Source organism: Oncorhynchus keta, chromosome 23 (assembly GCF_023373465.1).
Source record: "Oncorhynchus keta strain PuntledgeMale-10-30-2019 chromosome 23, Oket_V2, whole genome shotgun sequence".
In the NCBI taxonomy this organism is placed as follows: Eukaryota; Metazoa; Chordata; class Actinopteri; order Salmoniformes; family Salmonidae; genus Oncorhynchus; species Oncorhynchus keta.
Genome location: NC_068443.1, coordinates 39,582,779 through 39,604,340, shown reverse-complemented (window position 1 = coordinate 39,604,340; position 21,562 = coordinate 39,582,779). Strand labels below are relative to the sequence as shown.

General features: G+C 43.7%; 1 protein-coding gene across 5 annotated transcripts in view; it reads right to left on the bottom strand.

Moving 5' to 3' along the window:
- nyap2b (neuronal tyrosine-phosphorylated phosphoinositide-3-kinase adaptor 2b) overlaps positions 1-21,562 on the bottom strand; it is a 59,857-nt gene that overhangs the window by 14,532 nt on the left and 23,763 nt on the right. Inside the window, exons 1-2 of one of the 5 annotated variants that reach the window (XM_052477203.1) lie at positions 12,248-13,106; positions 8,673-8,876 (exon numbers count right to left, since the gene is read on the bottom strand). The exons of 1 other annotated variant lie outside the window; for it this stretch is intronic. In XM_052477203.1, coding sequence (XP_052333163.1) covers positions 8,673-8,851 — 179 coding nt within the window. In that variant the 5' untranslated portion in view covers positions 8,852-8,876; positions 12,248-13,106. Of the gene's footprint in view, positions 1-8,672; positions 8,877-12,247; positions 13,107-21,562 lie in introns of those variants that run through there. 3 more of the 5 variants (XM_052477204.1, XM_052477205.1, XM_052477206.1) reach the window with 3 other exon arrangements.

The following is a 21,562-nucleotide window of genomic DNA, read 5'->3' as shown; positions in this document are numbered from 1 at the left end:
CAGTGCCCATTCAAACTACTGTGCATCATCTGCTGTGTTGAATGTGTACTTCCTCCCTACTTATGCATCGTTCTCTGTTGGTGCTCAACTACAACTCAAACTCCTCATTGCACTTGATACAGAGTTTTCACAATGTCAATGGATGAGAGTTGAACCACATGTAATTCATCCCTGATGGAGACAGTACTCCAGTTGCAGAGTGCCTCTTTGAAAAGGTTAGAAAATTGGAATGACCAAATTGTTTTGGAAAATATAGAATGAATGTTCCATCAAGACCAGTTGGACAGAAACAGTGATGTTGACATATTAGTATTCTAAAACATTTTTGTCCAGTTACTGTCATTGAGGGGAATCAATCATCTGCACTGAATCAGTTAAAGGAAAACCAACCTAAAACCTTTTGTGTTTTTGGTATCTTTTGGTGGTTTAGCCCACATTGTGGAAATTAAGTCCAAGAGTTTATCCATACATTAAGTCAATGCGTCAGTCAAAATACTAAGTTGGAAGATTATTGTGACATTAAGTGGCATTGTGTGCGTACAAATGCTTGAATGCATGCATGGGCGGGGGTGGGTGGATGTTTGCGTTTTATGTGTGTGTGACTTTGCTGACTTCCACTGACTCCAAGCCAGCTGCTGAGCAGCAGGAGCTTGCAGGGTTGGGTTCATTGGTTAGGGGCTTAACTTTGCCTAGCAACAGGGTACCCACGGAAACCAGACACAAAGCCTGCTGCTGTCCAGCTCCGCACAACAAACGAACAGATGAGAGACTACAACTCCCAAGTCCTAAACCTCGATCTGTAGTTATTAAAAGGCAAAATCCACTCAAAACTATTAATTCCTAAAATTCACAGTGTTAAATAACACTAATATGTGAGATTTTTTTTTTTGTGAACAAATGTTTCATTTTATTGTTATACTAAGATTGTATGCAACATCTGAAAATCGTTGTGGAAAACTGTTGCAGATCAAGTCGACTACAACACACGCAATGCTCTCTCAATGGGCTGGCTGACTAGCAAGCTAGGTAGCTAGCTAGCAAATGTAGCTACACACAATACTACCAAAGTCAATATCAGCATGTGAAGTAGCTAGTTAGCTGTACAATCGCCTAAACAAACGGCACTATAAATATAGGAGTCTACAATCCCGCCATGTTCAATCTACAGATCAGTGTGCCTCGCAGTCTGATATTTGCAACGGCCTTGCAATGGCACCATGCAATGCACCCTGGACTGAAGAGGCAGACAAATAGGAGACATGTGGAGGACCCACTGTTAAATGACACATTTCTCGAGGTAGGAATATTGGAGAAATATTCTAAATGGCTCCCGCGTTATGACATCAGCCAGTATTGAAATCTGACATGCATGACAGACGTTTTTGCAATCAGTCTAGTGAGAGCAGCTTTATCGCAATGCTGTGTCATTGCGAATTTCTGCATGCTTGAACGGCAATAGCTCAGATACACATGAAGACATGAAATGACCCAAGGAATCGATAGAACATCGCTCAGAGATGTAGCATTCAAAATGGGTGACTCTTTCCTTGAACCTGTAGACCTCCCTTGTGGACAGCTATATGACACCTACCCTCCTCCAGCTACCAAACCTATCACACACCACCTGAGGGTTCCAGGATCTCAGGTTATGAATCACTACAGTGGATCGTGCCAGTCACGCACATGATGGAGGTAGCATTGAGCTGGCATTTTCAAGACCAGGGAGGGAAAAATCAAACAGCTCTCAGTGTGTATTCCTGGTCATGCCTTGTGCCCAGAGGAGCTTGGCACCAGCTGATGTTATGTAGCCTAGAAGACAGTGCCTGTTTCAAACACTCTCTTTGGTACTTTCCTATTCTTTTTTTAACCATGAACACACTAATCATGGTATCTGAATGGCAGGAGTTATAATTTTCCCTATGTACACTGTTAAAAATAAAGGTTCAAGGTGAAACCAAATAAGGTTCTTCAGGGCGATGCCATTGGGCAGGGCTGCCCAACCCTCTTTCTGGAGATCTACTGTCCTGTAGGCTTTCAGTCCAACCCTAATTTATCATATCTGATTCAGCTAGTTAAGGTCTTGTTGAGCAGCTAATAAGTACAATCAGGTGTGTTAAATTAGGGTTGGACTGAAAACCAACAGGAAGATAGATCTCCAGGAAGGGTTATGCAGCCCTACCATAAGGGAACCATTTTAGGCTCTCTAAAGAACCTTAAATGAGATGGTTCTTTGAAGAACCACACACACTTAACACCCTATTGTTGAGAAAAATCTGCATATTTCTCAGGGTGCCTTTCAAGTACATTTTTGAGTTACCAGTACCACCAATAACTGTGTTTGCTACAGAGACATGGTTGTTGCATTCATACATTTTCAGTCCTGTGGCCTTCACCATGTGAAATCCTAAGTGAATGTGTTATCATTAAACATTTATTTTTTAACACAGCATAATTCATAAGGCTTATTTTGAGACCCTAGTTTTACCCTAATACAGTAGCCTGAAACTCGTGGTTTACAGGCCACATCAGGCCTGAACGGCACATTATGCCATCTTGCAAAGTGATGTGTAAATCCTATTGGAATCAAGGAAGCGGGGATAGCCAGCATTTGCCTTCAGAATGACTGCCAGTGTTAGGAAGACTAAGATATGAGATGATATAAAGTGGAACAATAATTTCAGTAATGGGTGCCATAGCCTCAGTCCATAGTAACCGATTGAATTAGTTTACAAAAATGTATGTTATTTATATTTGAGTAGAATACGATTAATTAATCAATTGTGTACATGCAAAAACATAGATATTGAAACAAACAATTCTTAAAATCCACCTGCAGTAGAGCATGCTGGGAAATATGATAACGATGGGCATGGTTTTGGTTCAACTTTGGTTATTGTCACCAACACTGGGGTTATTTTACACCACTGAGTGTTAATTTAACTCTTCACGGTGTTAATTTAACTCCTGAATCAACACAAAAAGTGTTACACAGAAATATCAACAGCAGTTAATAACTCTTTGGGCTGGGATTCCGCTAACGGGATCGATATGACGACAGCCAGTGAAAGTGCAGGGCGCCAAATTCAAAACAACAGAAATCCCATAATTAAAATTCCTCAAACATACAAGTATTTTATACCATTTTAAAGATACACTTCTTGTTAATCGCACCACAGTGTCCAATTTCAAAAAAGGCTTTACAGCGAAAGCTAACCAAATGACTATGTTAGGTCAGAGCCAAGTCACAGAAAAACACAGCCATTTTTACAGCCAAAGAGAGGAGTCACAAAAAGCAGAAATAGAGATAAATGAATCACTAACCTTTGATGATCTTCATCAGATGACACTAATATGTTACACAATACATGTATGTTTTGTTTGATAGAGTTCATATTTATATTAAAAAAAATCTCAGTTTACATTGGCGCATTACGTTCAGTAGTTCCAAAACATCTGGTGATTTTGCAGAGAGCCACATCAATTTACAGAAATACTCATAATAAACATGGATTAAAGATACAACTATTATGCACAGAATTATAGATACACTTCTCCTTAATGCAACCGCTGTGTCAATTTTTTTTTAAACTTTACGGAAAAAGCACATCATGCTATAATCTGTGTACAGCGCTCAGAGACCAAAACAACCCAAACAGATATCCACCATGTTGTGTCGTCAACAGAAGTCAGAAATAGCATTATAAATATTAACTTACCTTTGATGATCTTCATCAGAATGCACTCCCAGGAATCCCAGTTCCACAATAAATGTTTGTTTTGTTCGATAAAGTCCATAATTTATGTCCAAATACCTCCTTTTGTTTGCGTGTTTAGTTCACAAATTCAAACTCACTAGGATCACTTGGAGCAGACGAAAAATCAAAAAGTTCCATTACAGTTCGTAGAAACATGTCAAACGATGTTTTGAATCAATCTTTAGGATGTTTTTAACATAAATCCTCAATAATGTTCCAACCGGAGAATTCCTTTGCAATGCAATGGAACAGAGCTAACTCTCACGTGAATGCGCGTCACCAGCTCGTGGCTCTCTGGCAGACCTCTGACTCATTCCCCTCTCATTTGCCCCCATTTCACAGTGAAGCACCAAACAAGGTTCTAAAGACTGTTGACATCTAGCGGAAGCCTTGGGAAGTGCAATTTGACCCCATAGACACTGTGTATTCGATAGGCCAAGAGTTGAAAAACTACAAATCTCAGACACTTCCTGGTTGGATTTTTTTCTCAGGTTTTTGCCTGCCATATGAGTTCTGTTATACTCACAGACATCAATCAAACGTTTAGAAACGTCGGAGTGTTTTCTATCCAAATGTTTGGATAGTTTACTCTGGGCACCTTTTTCATACAAGCTACTCAACTTCTTTGGGCTGGGGGCAGTATTAATACTGGCCAATTTTCTGTATGCCATGACAGGGACACACCTGCAGGCTTCCATATATTTCAAGACCTTTAAGAATTCCCGAAGAACTGTAGATGTCCCATGAAGAAACCTCCACTTAACTCAAAGGTTCTTTATCGGCTAAGAGTTCCCCAAGGAACCATACCAGCTGAGGAAGAACCCTTTAAGAATCTTCATCGTTTTCAGTGTAGTAAATCAAGTGACGAGTTGTAGCTTTTGCTTTGAACTCATAAACGCTGCAGAAATGATCAGCTAATGTTATAACATTATTGTTATTTCATAATCATTTGTTATTTCCCTAGAATTGGAAAAACTTTATCCATGCAATGTGGAAATATGGCTTCACTATAACATGGTGGTACTTAATTCATATACTCTGCAGAAATGACAATAATAATGTAATCATAATCAGACGTAATAATAATTAAGCTCTGCTCGCTCACACACAGGCGTCTGCAGGAAAGCACCCATGAACATTAACACATACAGAACTGTGTATGTACCAGGTGTGTAACTGCTGGAGTGTATGTGTGTGTTATTTATAGGATCTTTGCCCAGTGATTGGCTGGAACTTAGACCACAGGTGCACAAGGAACAGTTGGATGAAGGGTTGTCGTCGGGCAGTTCTGGCTCTGTGTCAGTAGGCTACTTGAGTCTATGTGACATTGAATGCACAATAAGACACCAAAAAAGAACAGAACTAAGTTTTTGTGTGTGTGTGTGTGTGTGTGTGTGTGTGTGTGTGTGTGTGTCAATACACACGGAGTGTTATGGACAGACTTTTCCCTTACAATTAATCTCACACATAAACCCAATTATTTTGTTTGTTGGTGACATATTGCACATTCCAAGTCACATAGAGACACAAGTAGACACAGAACCAGAACTGCCCGACAACAACCCTGTGCGCGTATATCCCTGTGTGTGTGTGAATAACTACTCCTTCAGATACAATGGAAACACAAGTGGGATGGCACTGTAGGCAGGAAGACCCTCCTCACTCAAACCAACTTGGTGCTCTGATTGGCCTGCGGCTGTTCCAGCTGTCACCAGGCAGAACACATCTCCTGCTAGTGAGCTCTCCACACTTAATCTCTTTCTAACAGGTTTCTTTTCTCTCCCCCTCCCTCTCGCTCTCTCCCGTTCTCTCCCATTCTCTCTCTCCCATTTCCTCTCGTATATCTCTCTTTCTCCCCCTCTCTATCTCTCTTTATTTTTGCTTCTCTCTCTCCCTCCATCAGTTACTATAAAAATGGGTCGTCTCATTGACCTACTTATAGGCCTCGTCCAAAATCCAGCTATTTTTTTATACTCTTCCTCTAGCTACTGTGTATTAATATTTTACATTGACAACAGCTGAGAAACGGATAGAGAGATATCAGGACACTAGATAGCACTTTCCTCAAGGCAGCACCTCCCTTGGAATGGGTACAAAATTAGGATGACATCAGACTCGCTGTCGGTGTGCTAGGTAACTTTTGCTGCAATGTGTTCATTAAGTGAAAAGTAATATGAGTTTCTTGTGCTCTCCACAGAACGTTTCGTCATACGACTGGAGGACCTGGGACTTTGTGCTTTAAAACATGCACTATATTGGTTTCTCAAACAGAACTTGCTCATAAACGCTACTCATGTAAACGGTGCTGTGCATAGAAACATTGCAAGTGCAGAGAACATATACAGTTAATGAATGGAAAATAATATTACGAGTCAACTGTAGTTGATTTACTATCAGAAGAAGACACTAAATGGCCCAAGCTGCACATACACTGCACATACCTGACACTCTCCACAACATTTGCAGAGCTTAACAGGTGAAAGCAATCAATGCCGTACAAGGCTTAAAGAGTGATGACTGTTCAGGTTTGGAACACATTCCCTAGACCTAGAAAATGTTGCAAACACTTGTAGAATAAGAATCTGTCGAGGAACTCTGCTACCACTGTTAACATGTAGCATTGGAAAGCGACACACAACCAGACGCCTCTCTATCCATCTGCTGTCATGTCTTTTATGGGCGAACCACACACTTGCCTCCACAGCGCCTACTTGTTCACACACAACCAAAGCACGCCGGCTCCACGTGCTGCCCATGTCGTGCAGCCACTTCCTATTCGCTCAGCTTTCGGATGCCACGTGGTGCCGCTACATAGCCCCAAGTAAGGACAACCAGTCTCCTCTGCCTCACTTTCACCTGGACAGAGGATGAAAGAGGACGCAAACATTTGCAAGACACTACTGACTATTCCAATGCAAATTCCAATGCAAATTCCAATGCTTTGTAGGAGTGTTTGTAACCACTGTATCAGTTGACTGAAATTACAAACTCTCAGTTAGTAAATCATATTATGTACATTATATTTGACTGGTTTTGAGTTTTGGCCCAATCTTCCATCATTAGCCAGCTAACAAATATAGCCTAGAGTTCTGTTGATTAAAAACAACCTTAAACCAATCACACACTTAGTGCATTTATGTCCAATAGTGAACGTGGGCTCATCCATCAATTTTATGATCACAATCTCCCTAAATCTAGCCTGGTCCCAGATCTGTTTGTGCTCCTATGGTTGTTGTCATCTGTTTCTGCCGTCTTGCCAAGTCCTATTGTCGTTACCATGCCAAACAATGACCATAAGGGTTGGCTGTACGGCACAAACAGATCTGAGACCAGGCTACCTTAAAACTACTCTCCATCAAGTGGAGCAGGCAGGGACGACCTCTAGCCAAGGACAAGTCCCAAATAAGTCAGTAAATGATAAATTAACTCTACTCCGTAGAGAGGCCCGCAACGACCCACTGGCACCCCAAAGTACAGCAATATGCCATGGCTTAAGGGACACACACACACACGCACACTCTGTGAGCTCTTAACAGAAGGGACTGAGGACATGTTACACACCCAAGACACACACACGTGCACACACGCACGCACACACGCACGCCCATGCACACCCACTCAAGAACCACAAACAGTACACACATCCTTTCCTCTCTGTTGTGTATGGCAACTCAACAGTTTGACCAACGCAGTACAAGCCTTTGCTCCAAATCAGAATAGCACACCATAACGCCGGGCGGAACACTTTTAAAATCCTAACATCGCCGAGCCTCTCACATTAAACAACCGTCTTTCCTGTTGTGTTTTTGCATTGCCGACGTAGTGGTGTGCACCGTGCACACTAAACGATGTGGCGCAGACGTGGGTCACACACGATAAGGTTCTTCCCTTTGTGGTGAGGATTCTCGATACCACGCCGTCTCGTTAAAACAAGGATGTGACTAGATAGCTAGAACGAGCCATAGCTCAAAGCAGCCTCATAAACGTCAGACATTCACGCGTGTGATACAGTTGAAATATCTAGCCAATACATTTTGAATTTAATAACATTGTGTGTCAGAGTCATTTCCCCAGCTCCAGTGTACACATTCTGGGTGATGCGATGCAACGTCATCATCTCACTGGCTACTGCAGATCACAGTTCTCAAATCTTGTTGCTGCATGTCTCACGCTACAAGAGCATTGCAGATTTTGTGCCGATAAATTCAAACACGTTTCCAAATATTGGGACGTCTGAGACTGCTCAAAGATGGGTCAAAGCCCTCGGATTGTGTCTCTGACTCGTTCACATTAAACGAGTGTCGGTGGCGGCCGCGCGACCCAAGTAGTCAACGACATGGGGATTTTGTCTCCGATCTCAAAAACTTCGGGGCAAAAATCACATAGTGTACACTCAGCTTAAGGAAATGGAAATCCGAAGGCCCCCTTGAAAGATTGGACAAGGTGCCCTAAGGGCTCGTTTGGGCCAGATTCATTGTCTTGGAGGCTGTAATTGTAATTGTAAGAGGTCCGTGGCATCGGCAGCACAATGCAACTTAAGCCTGCGACTTTACAAGCATATCATGTATAAGTGAATCTATATATAACTGTATAAGCATGCGGTGTGTGTGTGTGTGTGTGTGTGTGTGTGTGTGTGTGTGTGTGTGTGTGTGTGTGTGTGTGTGTGTGTGTGTGTGTGTGTGTGTGTGTGTGTGTGTGTGTGTGTGTGTGTGTCTTCAGGTGTATTATAAGATGCATGACTGTCGTTGATGCTTTGTTACATTTAACGTTAAGTCCTCACACTAGTATGGTGTGACATCTCACGTCTATAGACAAGCATGACGTGACTGTATATTTGTATCATTTCTCAAAGGTCTGCGGCCCAGGTTTTGGAAGGAGTGTCCTGTAGGTGTACGAACACATTTTTAAGTCTCCTACCTCTTTATGGCTTCTTCCTGTTTTCTCTTCTTGTCGTTCTTCTCCTGTAGGTAAATCCTGTTCCTCTCATTCCTGGCGTGATCCAGGTTCTGAGAGACCAGCCCGCTGTAGGCTCTTAGTCCGCTATCTTCAACATACTGGAGAAATCTCAGAGTTTCTTCCTCTTTGGAGCTCATCATTCTTCACAAGCGATCCGGCAGCCTTCTTCGAGAGGAACACAGAGCAGTGTTAATGACAAATATGGTATAGTGGGCTCAGTGATGTTTACGGTGGCTGGTGGCTGTGTATGGGTGGGGTTTTTTTTTGCTTATAAATGGGTTGTTAGTATTAGTGGTAACAGTTGCGTCATGGCTGCGACCACAAGTTTCATCATTATCCCCCCTGGAGCATGGGAAACGTATAGTACAAACACACAACTCTGAAGGGGCCCCACTGTCTAGTCGCCCTGATAAATGGCTTCAATGGATCAAGAACTTACGGATGAAAGAAGGAAAACAAATGACACACAACCGAATGACAGTAGCCTTAGGCTTAGGATGAAGCAACATACAGTACTGAGAAGTCCTTCAACGTCACGTACTACGCATACAGAATATCAGGCATTATGCTACCGATTGCACTCATGTGCATTCCTGTGATTTGTGCTGGATTTACACGTAGAACTGCTGCGGTTCCTGATCAAATAATCTGGCTTGTGCTTTTGCCTGCTTCTCCACAAGATTATTCTTTATAAGATTTCCTCCACAAACAGTTGTGCGTCACAGGCGAGCTGCGTGAAGGAGGATGCTCCATTGGGGGAAAAAGAGCCTCTTCCCTGACGGCTGCTCGACTGTCAACCCCTTTGCTTTCGCTCATATGAGAGGAATGGACGGTGAAAACAGCACTGTTTACAGCCACATCCAAACGCACCATTGAGCATCTGACGATGAGGTGTGCGAATTCAGTGAGCTCGTAGATGCAGAGTGCACACTGTGCATAGATGCTGTTTGAGAGGGAATGTGTGTGTACCGGTATGTGTGTGCGTGCAACAGCACAATGCGTCCTGCAGGAGTCTGTAGCAGAAGAGAAGAGAACACACACTTTTATGTAGGTCAATGTTTTCAGATAAGCCTAAGAGACTCGTGCTGTTTACGTGTGAGCGGCACTGAGTGGACTGTGTGTGGAGTGGGGGGAGGGGACCTGGGGGACAGTGTGTGTGTGTGTGTGTGTGTGTGTGTGTGTGTGTGTGTGTGTGTGTGTGTGTGTGTGTGTGTGTGTGTGTGTGTGTGTGTGTGTGTGTGTGTGTGTGTGTGTGTGTGTGTGCACATATGCATGTGTGTGTGTGTGTGTCTGTCTGTGCATGTGTGTGTGAGAACGTGTGTGTGTGTGTGTCTGTCCATGTGTGCATGTGAGAACGTGTGTGTGTGTGTGTGTGTGTGTGTGTGTGTGTGTGTGTGTGTGTGTGTGTGTGTGTGTGTGTGTGTGTGTGAGTCAGAGAGTTTGGAGAGCAGCCAAATGGATGGCATGGCTAACTTAGAAAGACCAGATAATTGTCTGGCACACTATACCTCTACTGTCTGTCTGTTCTGTCTGTCCATGAATAACCTCAACGTTGGGGTTAGTGAGTTTAACTGCACGTGGGGCAGTCTGTTCCGGTTTGCTCCAGAGACCACTCATTTTTAAAAGGGCCCAGTTTTGAATCAGGGTCACAGAGAGACGAGAGACAGACCTAATTTACAGAACTGTGTTTTAGCTTGTGGCTGGAGCGCTACAGTTAATGCTGCAGAATTGCATCTCATAGTTGAAGTTTATCATTGATGCACAGGCACAGGGCACTTTTGCATCTTTTTCTGAGTGCCGGCCCTCTACGCTGCATCTAGTGGTTGAATTTTGGTCCATGTACCATAGTTAAAAAGCACAGTGGTTTCATGAAGCTGCTGAGTGGTGAAGCACTTTTGAAGCCCACCGTGAAATCTCAGTGTTGAAGTGATGAGTGGACATGTTAAGTGGATGTGTTCAGTGCAGAGGTAAAATTCTGTCAGTGACAGGGGGGCAACGCAGGATTCAAACACTGCTGGAGCTGAATTAAGCCTGCCTCTGTAATCCCTGTAAGCCTGCAGCGCTGTGCAGCGCTGGGATCAGCTTGTTTATCACACTGTTTTTCAGTAAAACCTTGCAGCCCTGTTTCTCCTCCTATGGTCCTGCACAGTTCATCATCTCTTCCCTTCCTTTCACCTCTTTCTTTGATCTTTTCTCTCGTTTAAAATCAGCTATATCTGTTGGAGATGCTCTCTCTCCAGTGCGTGCAATTTGTTACTCAATCTTTTCTCTTAAAATGTTGTTTTGCAGCTCCGAACCTAACCCACATCCTTTCTTTCCCTCACTACGCCTCATTTTTGACTACCCTCTCCATCCAATCCTCTTCTTAGGTGACATTGATTGCAACAGTTGGTCATCCAAGGCAGCCTTTTTCCCCAAACGGGAATGAAAGTGGCGCACTACGTCCGTATCTAGGCAACGGTGGCACTGGGGGTATGGGGATATTCTCGAGTGGTGTCAAAAAAAATTGCACAGCTAGGTCAGTGAAAACCATCCCTCATCATACAGAGGATCAGGTAACAAAGGTGAACCCTATGAAATCAATGGCGCTGTTTGCTGACGACACAACAGTGGTAGCCTATAGTGAGGAGGTCAGAGACCTAGCAGTGTGGTGCCAGGACAACAACCTCTCCCTCAATGTAAGCAAGAGTTTCAAGTTCATTGGTGTCCACATCACTGATGAACTATCATGGTCCAAACATACCGAGACAGTCATGAAGAGGGCACGACAATGCCTTTTCCCCCTCAGGAAACTGAAAAGATTTGGCACGGGTCCCCAGATCCTCTAAAGGTTCTACAGCTGCACCATCGAGAGCATCCTAACCAGATGCATCAGCGCCTGGTATGGCAACTGCTCGGCATCTCACCGTAAGGCGCTACAGAGGGTAGTGCGTACGGCCCAGTACATCACTGGGGCCAAGCTTCCTGATATCCAGGACCTATATACTAGGTGGTGTCAGAGGAAGGCCCAAAAAATTGTCAAAGACTCCAGTCACCCAAGTCATAGACTGTTCTCTCTGCTTACGCACAGCAAGCGGTACCGGAGCGCCAAGTTAGGACCATAACAGCTTAACAGCTTCTACCCCCAAGCTATAAGACTGCTGAACATTTAATCAATGGCCACCCAGACTATTTACATTGACCCCCCCCCCTCTTGTTTTTACACTGCTGCTACTTGCTGTTTATTGTCTATTCATAGTCACTTTACTAATTACCTCGACTAACCTGTAAATAGCCTCGTTATAGCTATGTAATTTTCTTGTGTAAATTTGGATTTAATTTTTTACTTTCGTTTATTTAGTAAATATTTCCTTTATTTATATTTTCTATATTGCTGGTTAAAGGCTTGTAACTAAGCACTTCACAGTAAGGTTGTATTCTGTTATATTTGGCACATGACAAATACAATTTCACTTGATAGGTTAGGAGAATGTGTGTGTGTGTGTGTGTGTGTGTGTGTGTGTGTGTGTGTGTGTGTGTGTGTGTGTGTTACTTACAGTGGAGCTGTGTCCCTGCTGACTTGAGGGCCAAAGCGGTGTTCTCCAGGTGAGTCCAGTGCGAGCCGCTGAACAACTCGGACAGATCCTGGAGCATCTGTGCAGAATTCCACTTAAATCCACAGGGAAGTCCAGTAGCCATTGTACGCTCCCGACAGTAAGGCTTGCTCAGAGGAGTACTCCAGGGCAGGGGCAGTGCCAGCAAGGCCGGTGGATGCCCAGATCAGTGCTCCCTCCCCTGGGTAGCCGGAGAGACCCGAGACCCAAGTCCCTGTCCAAACGATGCTAGACTCCAACCCAGGGGCCAGCTTCACACTCATCTGCACATGCTACAGAGCACGGAAGGAGGCAGCAGCACTGGACCCGACCCTAACAGCATCACACACACATCCTCACTGACAAACAAACAGACAGACACAAACAAGCCTCGCACACACTCCTCTTGACTTTCTGCACTTTCTGCAGAATGAATTCACACGCCGGAGTTGACTTGTTCTTCGTGGCTTTTTCTGTCTGATCCGATGAACCCTCGGCTTTCCAGGTGTGTGTGTGCCACAGGTGCAGTTCGTGCCCGTAGATGAAAAGAAGAGCGGTGTGTGTATGTGTGTGTCAGGGGGTGTTCAGTCGGAGCATCCCTCCACTGCCTCTCTCATCCACACAGAGCTCCTCTCTGCGAGCCTGAGCCACAGCAGATGAGTCCAGGCTTCAGAAGCGGGGATCACAACACAAAGAACACGCCTACTCTACCTTCCTCTCTCTCTCTCGCTCGCTCTCTCACTTTCTTTCTCTCGCTCTCTCTCTCTCATGGCCGTACTGCACCTACTGTGTGTCTGAATGTGTTTTTCTCTTTTCAGCACCACGGAGAGCTCTCTAATCAGCTGCCTGGCGTTGTGGGTTGGAGTAGAGGGGGTTGGGGGTGGGAGGGGCATTGGTGCCTCCGCTGCTGCCAGGGTGTGTCCTCTTTAGACACAGCCCCCCTGCCCCGGCAACCACACTACCGCTCCCTCCCTCTATCCCCCCCTCTCTCTCGTTCAGCTTGTAAACAAGCATGGGATACACACAAAAACACAGCAGACAATGAATACACTGACTTACATTCACATGTATGCATTCATACGTCCATACCAAATAAACCAACGACTCTGTATGCACAAATGGAACAAAAACAACAAATGCACATAGAGAAAATGTCAGAAAGCACCCAAAAAACAAAACCCATCTGCAAAACACAACTTCACCCCCCCATGAATTGAAACGCACTCTGCACAACCACGCAAAGAGGAAATCTATGTTAAGGCTGCACATCCCTGGCGCAACTCAGACGAATGGACACACAAATGGCACAGTTAGAGTTTGAGGTTGTGACCTTGTGTGTTTGTTATGAGATGCTACTGCTGCTAGTGCTGTGTTTACAGTATGACTATACAGACATTGCTTTCCATAAGGACACAGGGTAGTTGTTTGTGTGATGGGAGCGCTCAGGTACAAGGCGCGGATGCAGCGGGCTTTTACGGCTGGATTAACACCGTATACACAAAAGGATTAGGGTAGCAGCGATCTGTTGTTTTCATCAACCCTACCCTCCGTTCCCCTCGCCCCCTCCCCTCACTTTCCCCCCTCCCTCCCCCTCGGTTCGGTCTCGCACTCGGCTGCAGAAACAAGGAGTCCTGCAGAGGGGAGGCGGGGGACGGGGACTGTGTCAGAGGCGACCACAAATTAGTTTACAGAAACAAATGGGAATTTAGGGTGTATTAACTGCTGTCCCTAATTCAATTGTATTGATTTAGATACAGCAGAGAGCAGAGCAGGTAGGGAGCAGGAGGCTCAGTTTTCCTGCAAAGGTTGGTAAAAATGTACGTATCTCCAAGCAAAGCTTAAACCATGAGGACGTACAACTTCTAGTGGTTGATCAATTGTATTGCAAGCTCATGTTGTTGTTTTGGGGAACTTGGAGGTATTTTATGGTGGTTGGGAATAATAATAAAAACATTAAAACGTAGGCCAAATGATTAAACAGATGCATTTGCCATTGGTAATGCTATCGCACAGCAGCATATAGCCTAATAGGCCTCTGTTTGTTTTACTTTTCTTATGTAGGCTTAAATCATAATTATTTTGCAGGACATATTGATGTCCCTACTTTTCTGACATCAAAAGGTCAAACAGGTTGATTCCCTCTGCACAACAAAAATGAGTCTACCATCTATCCATTGTTCATTCAATAGCCAAGCGTGCTTGAAAGTAAATAGAACGTTAGCCTATTTAAACTATTCAACTGTACGTGTAGGTTGCAGTATTGCTGTGCAATAGGAGCGCAACATCATAGTCTATTTCATCTCAGAGCCTATACCAAGGCAGGAGAAAGAAAATCATGTATTGATCAACAAAATACTGAACAATATACACGACAAAGTATGTGGACACCCAATTTAAACGTGTTAACCCTCGCAAGGCTGCTGGCACAGATGGCATCCCTAGCTGTGTCCTCAGAGCATGCGCAGACCAGCTGGCTGGTGTGTTTACAGACATATTCAAGATGGTTACCATTGTTCCTGTACCCAAGAAGGCAAAGATAACTGAACTAAATGACTACCGCCCCGTAGCACTCACTTCTGTCATCATGAAGTGTTTTGAGAGACTAGTGTCGTGTCTTTGGCTATGCCGGATTAAGTGATATGACATGCTATTCTATAAAATCATTTCTCCGTAATTAATATCACCTGATTGAGCTAATCATGTAAATGTAATTAACTAGAGAGTCGGGCACCACGAAAAAATATTTATAGAGCTGATATCTTCCGAATAAACTCTTAAAGACCTAGTAATATTGTACATCAATAGCAGTCAATATCAATCGTCATCTTATTTCAGTCTCATCTGAAAGTTGTAAATTCTTTGGTTATCTGCAATACAAAATTGGGTTTAGTTATTTATTTACTGAATACCTAACTAATCACACAGAATTACAGATACACATAATTAAATCATAACTTGATTACAAATTACATCATAAAGGAAAACGTCCCTAGCGGACAGAAAGAGATATGACAGCTTGTTACACAAAAGAAAAGGGCTGGGTTTGAGTGAGAGAGCGGGAAGACTGAGTAACAAAGGAAGAAGCTGTGCTATTGTAAATACAGTATGTTATGCATTCTAAATTACCGCCCATTTGGAAAAGGAAAATGCAATAAATATTTACTCTGAGCTGCGCTTCAGTAGGTTGTAGATGGAAGGCCGTGTTGCCCAACCAAGTCCTATGAAGAATGTTGGTAAATTGGATACGTTGTAATAACGTTGTTGTGTGGTCGACGGTATACTCTGTCTGTTCCTTTCTAACCTGCGTTTGCAGCTGCGGTTGCTAACTCAACAGCTAGGAGGTATCACTTCTGTAGTGAATAAGAGTTCAAAGTTCATACCATTCGCAACCACCTTCACAGAAAGTGTTGTGAAGAAGGCACAACAGCGCCTGAAGAAATTTGGCTTGTCACCCCAAACCCTGACAAACTTTTACAGATGCACCACCGAGAGCATCCTGTCGGGCTGTATCACAGCCTGGTTCGGAAACTGCACTGCCCTCAGCAGCAAGATTCTCCAGAGGGTGGTGCGGTCTGCACAACGCATCACCGGTGGAAAACTACCTACCCTCCTTGACACCGACAGCACCCAATGTCACAGGAAGGCCAAAAAGATCATCAAGGACATAAACCACCCGAGCCACAGCCTGTTCACACCGTTACCATCCAGAAGGCGAGGTTAGTACAGGTGCATCAAAGCTGGAACCGAGAGACTGAAAAACAGCTTCTATCTCAAGGCCATTAGACTGCTAAACAGCAATCACTAACTCAGAGAGGCTGCTGCCTACATTGAGACCCAATCACTGGCCACTTTAATAAATGGATCACTAGTCACTTTGTACATGCCACTCTAAATAATGCAACTTTAATAATGTTTACATATCTTACATTACTCATATCACATGTACATACTGTATTTTATACCATCTATTGGACCTTGCCTAAGCCGCTCAGCCATCGCTCATCCATATACATGTACATATTCTCATTCACCCCTTTAGATTTGTGTGTATTAAGTAGTTGTTGGGGAATTGTTAGATTACTTGTTAGATATTACTGCACTGTCAGAACTAAAAGCATAAGCATTTCGCTACACTCGCATTAACATCTGCTAATCATGTGTATGTGACAAATACAATTTGATTTGATTTGGCTATTTCAACCACAGCCGTTGCTGACAATTGTATAAAATCCATGCAATCTCCATAGACAAACCTCAGCAGTAGAATGGCCTGAAGACTGAAGAGCTCAGTAACTTTCAACGTGGCACCGTGATGAATCACGCTTCAACAACTCATCTGGCAGTCCGACGGACAAATCTGGGTTTGGCGGCTGCCAGGAGAAGACTCGCTGCCCGAATGCATTGTGCAAACTGTAAAGTTTGATGGAGGAGGAATAATGGTTTGGGGCTGTTTTTCATGGTTCGGGCTAAGGCCCTTAGTTTCTGTGAAGGGAAATCTTAACACTACAGCATACAATGACATTCTAGACGATTCTGTGATTCCAACTTTGTGGCAACAGTTCGAGGAAGGCCCTTTCGGTGTGGAAGAACTTGATGGGCCTGCACAGAGCCCTGACCCCATAACCATCAAACACCTTCGGGATGAATTGGAACAACGACTGCGAGCCAGGCCTAATCGACCAACATCAGTGCCCGACCTTAATAATGCTCTTGTGGCTGAATGGAAGCAAGTCCCCGCAGCAATGTTCCAACATCTAGTGGAAAGCTTTCCCAGAAGAGTGGAGGCTGTTATAGCAGCAGTGGGGGACAAACTACATATTAATGCCAATGATTTTGGAATGAGATGTTCAATGAGCAGGGGTCCACATACTTTTGGCCGTGTAGTGTATAATATTGTAAAGAAGTATGGGCTGTAGCATTTACTTTCAAATTGTTTGAATAGACAATCAATCTTGCAGAATGCGTAGCCAGTGTTTGGCACTCGCAATAGGTGGCATGCATTTTTTGTTTGAAAAAGTCACTGCAAAAGATGAAAACATTCTACCCACACCGCTATAGAAATGTGATTAAAATTAGAGTTTGCTCTTTCTTTTAGAAACTGGCATGGCCCAGTTCTAACATTTCCAAATCATACAACAAATGAGGACATTTTTGCTACTATAAATGGTGAATGGAGGGCATTTTCCAGGTGGGGTTGTAGCACTCGTTCACATATAGTATGGGGGGGGTTTAAAAGAGAACTAGTTCCAGTGAAGGATTTTGGTCAATGTAACTGCAACTGAAGTAGGCTATTCTAATTCTGTAGTAACCACTGTCTCAGGAATAGAGGTGGAATAGTTCTCCTTTTAAGGATGTGCATGTACTTACTGTACTGTAGATTTAAGTGATAGGAGGTAAGCATGCATTATTGATTTGGGTCATTGATTTACAGTAGACCTCATTAGGGCAACTAATCAGGGATTTCCCCATATTGAATTTACTGTACTCTAGTGTTTTTACAGTTCAGCCAAGCACGTAACAATGTAAACAAAATATTGATCTGCTACTGTAATTGGCAAATGATGTGGCTATATTGGTCAATTGGTCAATCAAAAACAATTAAGAAGGCAAAATCGTTAGGAACAGTCATCAACTTGCATGTAACATTTAACGCACTATACACAAGACAATTAAATCACGAGAGGAAAGCTATTTTCCGTAGCTTCACAATAAAGCTCCACAAACAGTTTCAATAGTGTCTTTGTGTTTAGGAGACCGCAGAATGTCTGTCTTGTATTAAAGTAGGTTGTCTGTCTGGTTTTCACTCCACATATAGGGACTGTTGGATGAGGATGAGGGCAGTGAGACGGTCCTGTTGAAGATGTCAGACTCTCATTAAAGTTTCAGGGCAGTTTACTTCCACCCCTGTAGGCTCCCTTGTAAAGTGAAGCTTCCCACTCTGGCCAGCAGCACACAGGCACCAGACATACCACACACACATATACCGGAACACACGCACGGCACAAATACAGGAACATGAACACACACAAAACCACATACTGGTAAACATATGCACGCACACAGGCATACACAAAAACACACCCACACTTTTCCATTCATTCACATAGGCACAAAGTTGACCTCATTCTCACACACATGCAGCACATGCACACACCCATATAGTCAAATCATTACCGTACTGCTAGCATAGGCAGTTCTTGTAAACCATTAGAGCAGGGCAGTCCATTAGGTAGTCAATCTCATCGATACATTAATACGGTTGTAGGCCTACATAGTATCTTTGATGTCTATTTATGCTGTTGCATCACATCCCCCTCAAAAAGATATGGTGCATTCCACTGGCTTCTATCACTCTAAAGGTCCTCAGCATTCATCTTTATGTTACAATACAGCATGTACCATTTACACAACCTTTTAAACAATATGGCAAAATGTATCAGGGATCAAGGTAAGACCCAAGTGCAGACTGTGTGAAGTAACAATGTTTATTGTAACAACAGGGGCAGGCAAACGACAGGTCAAGGCAGGCAGAGTTCAGTAATCCAGAGGTGGGGCAAAAGGTACCAGACGGCAGGCAGGCTCAGGGTAGTCAGAGGTCAATAATCCAGAGGCGAGACAAAGGTACCGGACGGCAGTCAGGCTCAGGGTAGTCAGAGGTCAATAATCCAGAGGTGAGACAAAGGTACCAGACGGCAGTCAGGCTCAGGGTAGTCAGAGGTCAATAATCCAGAGGTGAGACAAAGGTACAGGACAGCAGGCAGGCTCAGGGTAGTCAGAGGTCAATAATCCAGAGGTGAGACAAAGGTACAGGACAGCAGGCAGGCTCAGGGTAGTCAGAGGTCAATAATCCAGAGGTGAGACAAAGGTACAGGACAGCAGGCAGGCTCAGGGTAGTCAGAGGTCAATAATCCAGAGGTGAGACAAAGGTACCGGACGGCAGTCAGGCTCAGGGTAGTCAGAGGTCAATAATCCAGAGGTGAGACAAAGGTACAGGACAGCAGGCAGGCTCAGGGTAGTCAGAGGTCAATAATCCAGAGGTGAGACAAAGGTACAGGACGGCAGGCAGGCTCAGGGTAGTCAGAGGTCAATAATCCAGAGGTGAGACAAAGGTACAGGACGGCAGGCAGGCTCAGGACGGGCAGAGTGGTCTGGCAGGCAGGTACAAGGCCCAGGACTGACAAGGGTCAAAAACCAGGAGGATGAGGAAAAAGAGAGCCAGTGAAAAAGACAGGCGCTGACAGGACGAACACTGGTAAGCTTGACAAACAAGACGAACTAGCAACAGACAAACAGAAAACACAGGTATAAGTACGCAGGGGATAATGGGGAAGATGGGCGACACCTGGAAGGGGGTGGGTCAAGCACAAAGACAGGTGAAACAGATCAGGGTGTGACAAAAATGTAAATTTCCACTCAAATAGACATGCCTAAAAGTAATACATCTTCATGAGATGGCCATAAACAATAATTAGAAATGTTGCATAGGTCTGAAACTCACCTTTCTGATAAAAATAGATAAGTTGCTGAGGTGTACAAATATTATGAAAATAAGAAAAAACCATCCTATTCAACAAAAGTAAGGGAATAGGGTTTGAAATGAATTAAATGCTTTCTAAATGTAGTAACAATCAATCAACAAACAATCCCCATTTCATACAACTGATGACATAGTGGTGACCAAAAGAAAGTGGTCTTGATTCAATTCTACTAAGTTATTTAGTATTTTTTCATGTTGAGAGCTGAAAATCCGGCTGAGAATATCACAGCGAGATGAAACTGCAACTGCTGGATTCGACAAAAAGTCATTCAAAACCGGTCCAGAACTGCTTAAAATAGGGGACTTAATTAAAGACATGCTTGGGTACTTTGGAGACTAGTAAGTCTTTTTTTTTAACCTCCAGCTTTGGGCTGGATTTGTCAATGTGTAGTTCATTCATGTATAATCTCTGAGCAGAATTACTGTCTTACCTCAATTAGCCACGAAATCCATAGTCTGAAAGTGATTGTTTTTTGGAAGCTGTGTGGTGCCATTTTCCCAACATTATGAGTTTCAGCCCCCTAGCAATTTCAGTTTCAGCCAATAAGCTTCAGCACCTTGCCGTTTGAGTGACAGCTAGCAAACGCACACACAGCAGAGAGAGAGAGAGCAATGACGTCGTGCACATATCTGCACATTTGAGACGTAGAGATATAGAATCTTCATTTGATCACTATTTTGTTGATGATAATTTTCCTGCAAGGCAATGTTGTATTCAAGGTTTAAGAAGCCTACCAAAGCTTATAATTTCCAATTGATACATTTTATTTTAGGGCAAATCATGTCTGAAATTCTAAAACCCTACAATAAATTGTCATTCATTATAATACACACAATAATTCAATTTTCCTGTTGCTGCAAGATAATTTTTCTGCTGTATCAAACTGGCTCAAATTAAGATCCCACAACTTGTAGTATGCAATTTTTGGGGACCACTTTTAGCTCAAGGGCGCTACTTTCAAAACTACTGGCAAAAAATATATACAAACGTACCGGAGAATCTCTTTAACGTCTAAGAGCAGTTCGCCCACTCATTTAGAGATCCCTCGCCCCCAGAGATGTCAGGCAGAGACACGAACACAAACACAACCCCCACTTCTCGTTAGCCAAGATGAAGAGGTGAAAATGGGGGTCTGAGGAGTGTAATCCCTCAAACAGGCGGCTGGGGGCTTGAATCCGGGGGTTTAACCTCCCATAAGTCCTTAAATCCCCAGTTTAGACGTCCAAAACTGATGGGATGAAGCCCCATGCATGGCTGCAGACAGGCTGGACCCAGACAGAAGACCCTCCTCATCCCTGAGTGTTCAACGGATGGACACGCCGGAGGGGAACAGTGGTTACGGAGTTGACCAGGAGATACAATGTGGTTACGGAGATAACAACCACGTGTGAGAGGTGCACTGTGGCTGCGGTGTTGACCATTCTGAAATTAACTGTGGTTACGGTGATGACTGTACAGGTTAACTAGCTATTCATAGACCACAACCTTGTGGTTATCATGCATATTTTTCTCAGTCGTTTTTCAATGTGCTTACGGTGTCATAAAAAGCCCATTAGAAGAAAAATCCTGTTTCTTAAAAAGCAAACACAAAACATTTGTGACCCTATTGCTAACTGACTTACCAACAAAGTATTCTGTGTCAGTCAAACTGCAGTTGTTAAGCTTGTGTTCTGGCTTTCTGTCCCCAAAGCTCTCTCTCCATGCCAACCCCTTCATGATGTCATGCCTGTAGCACCTGTAA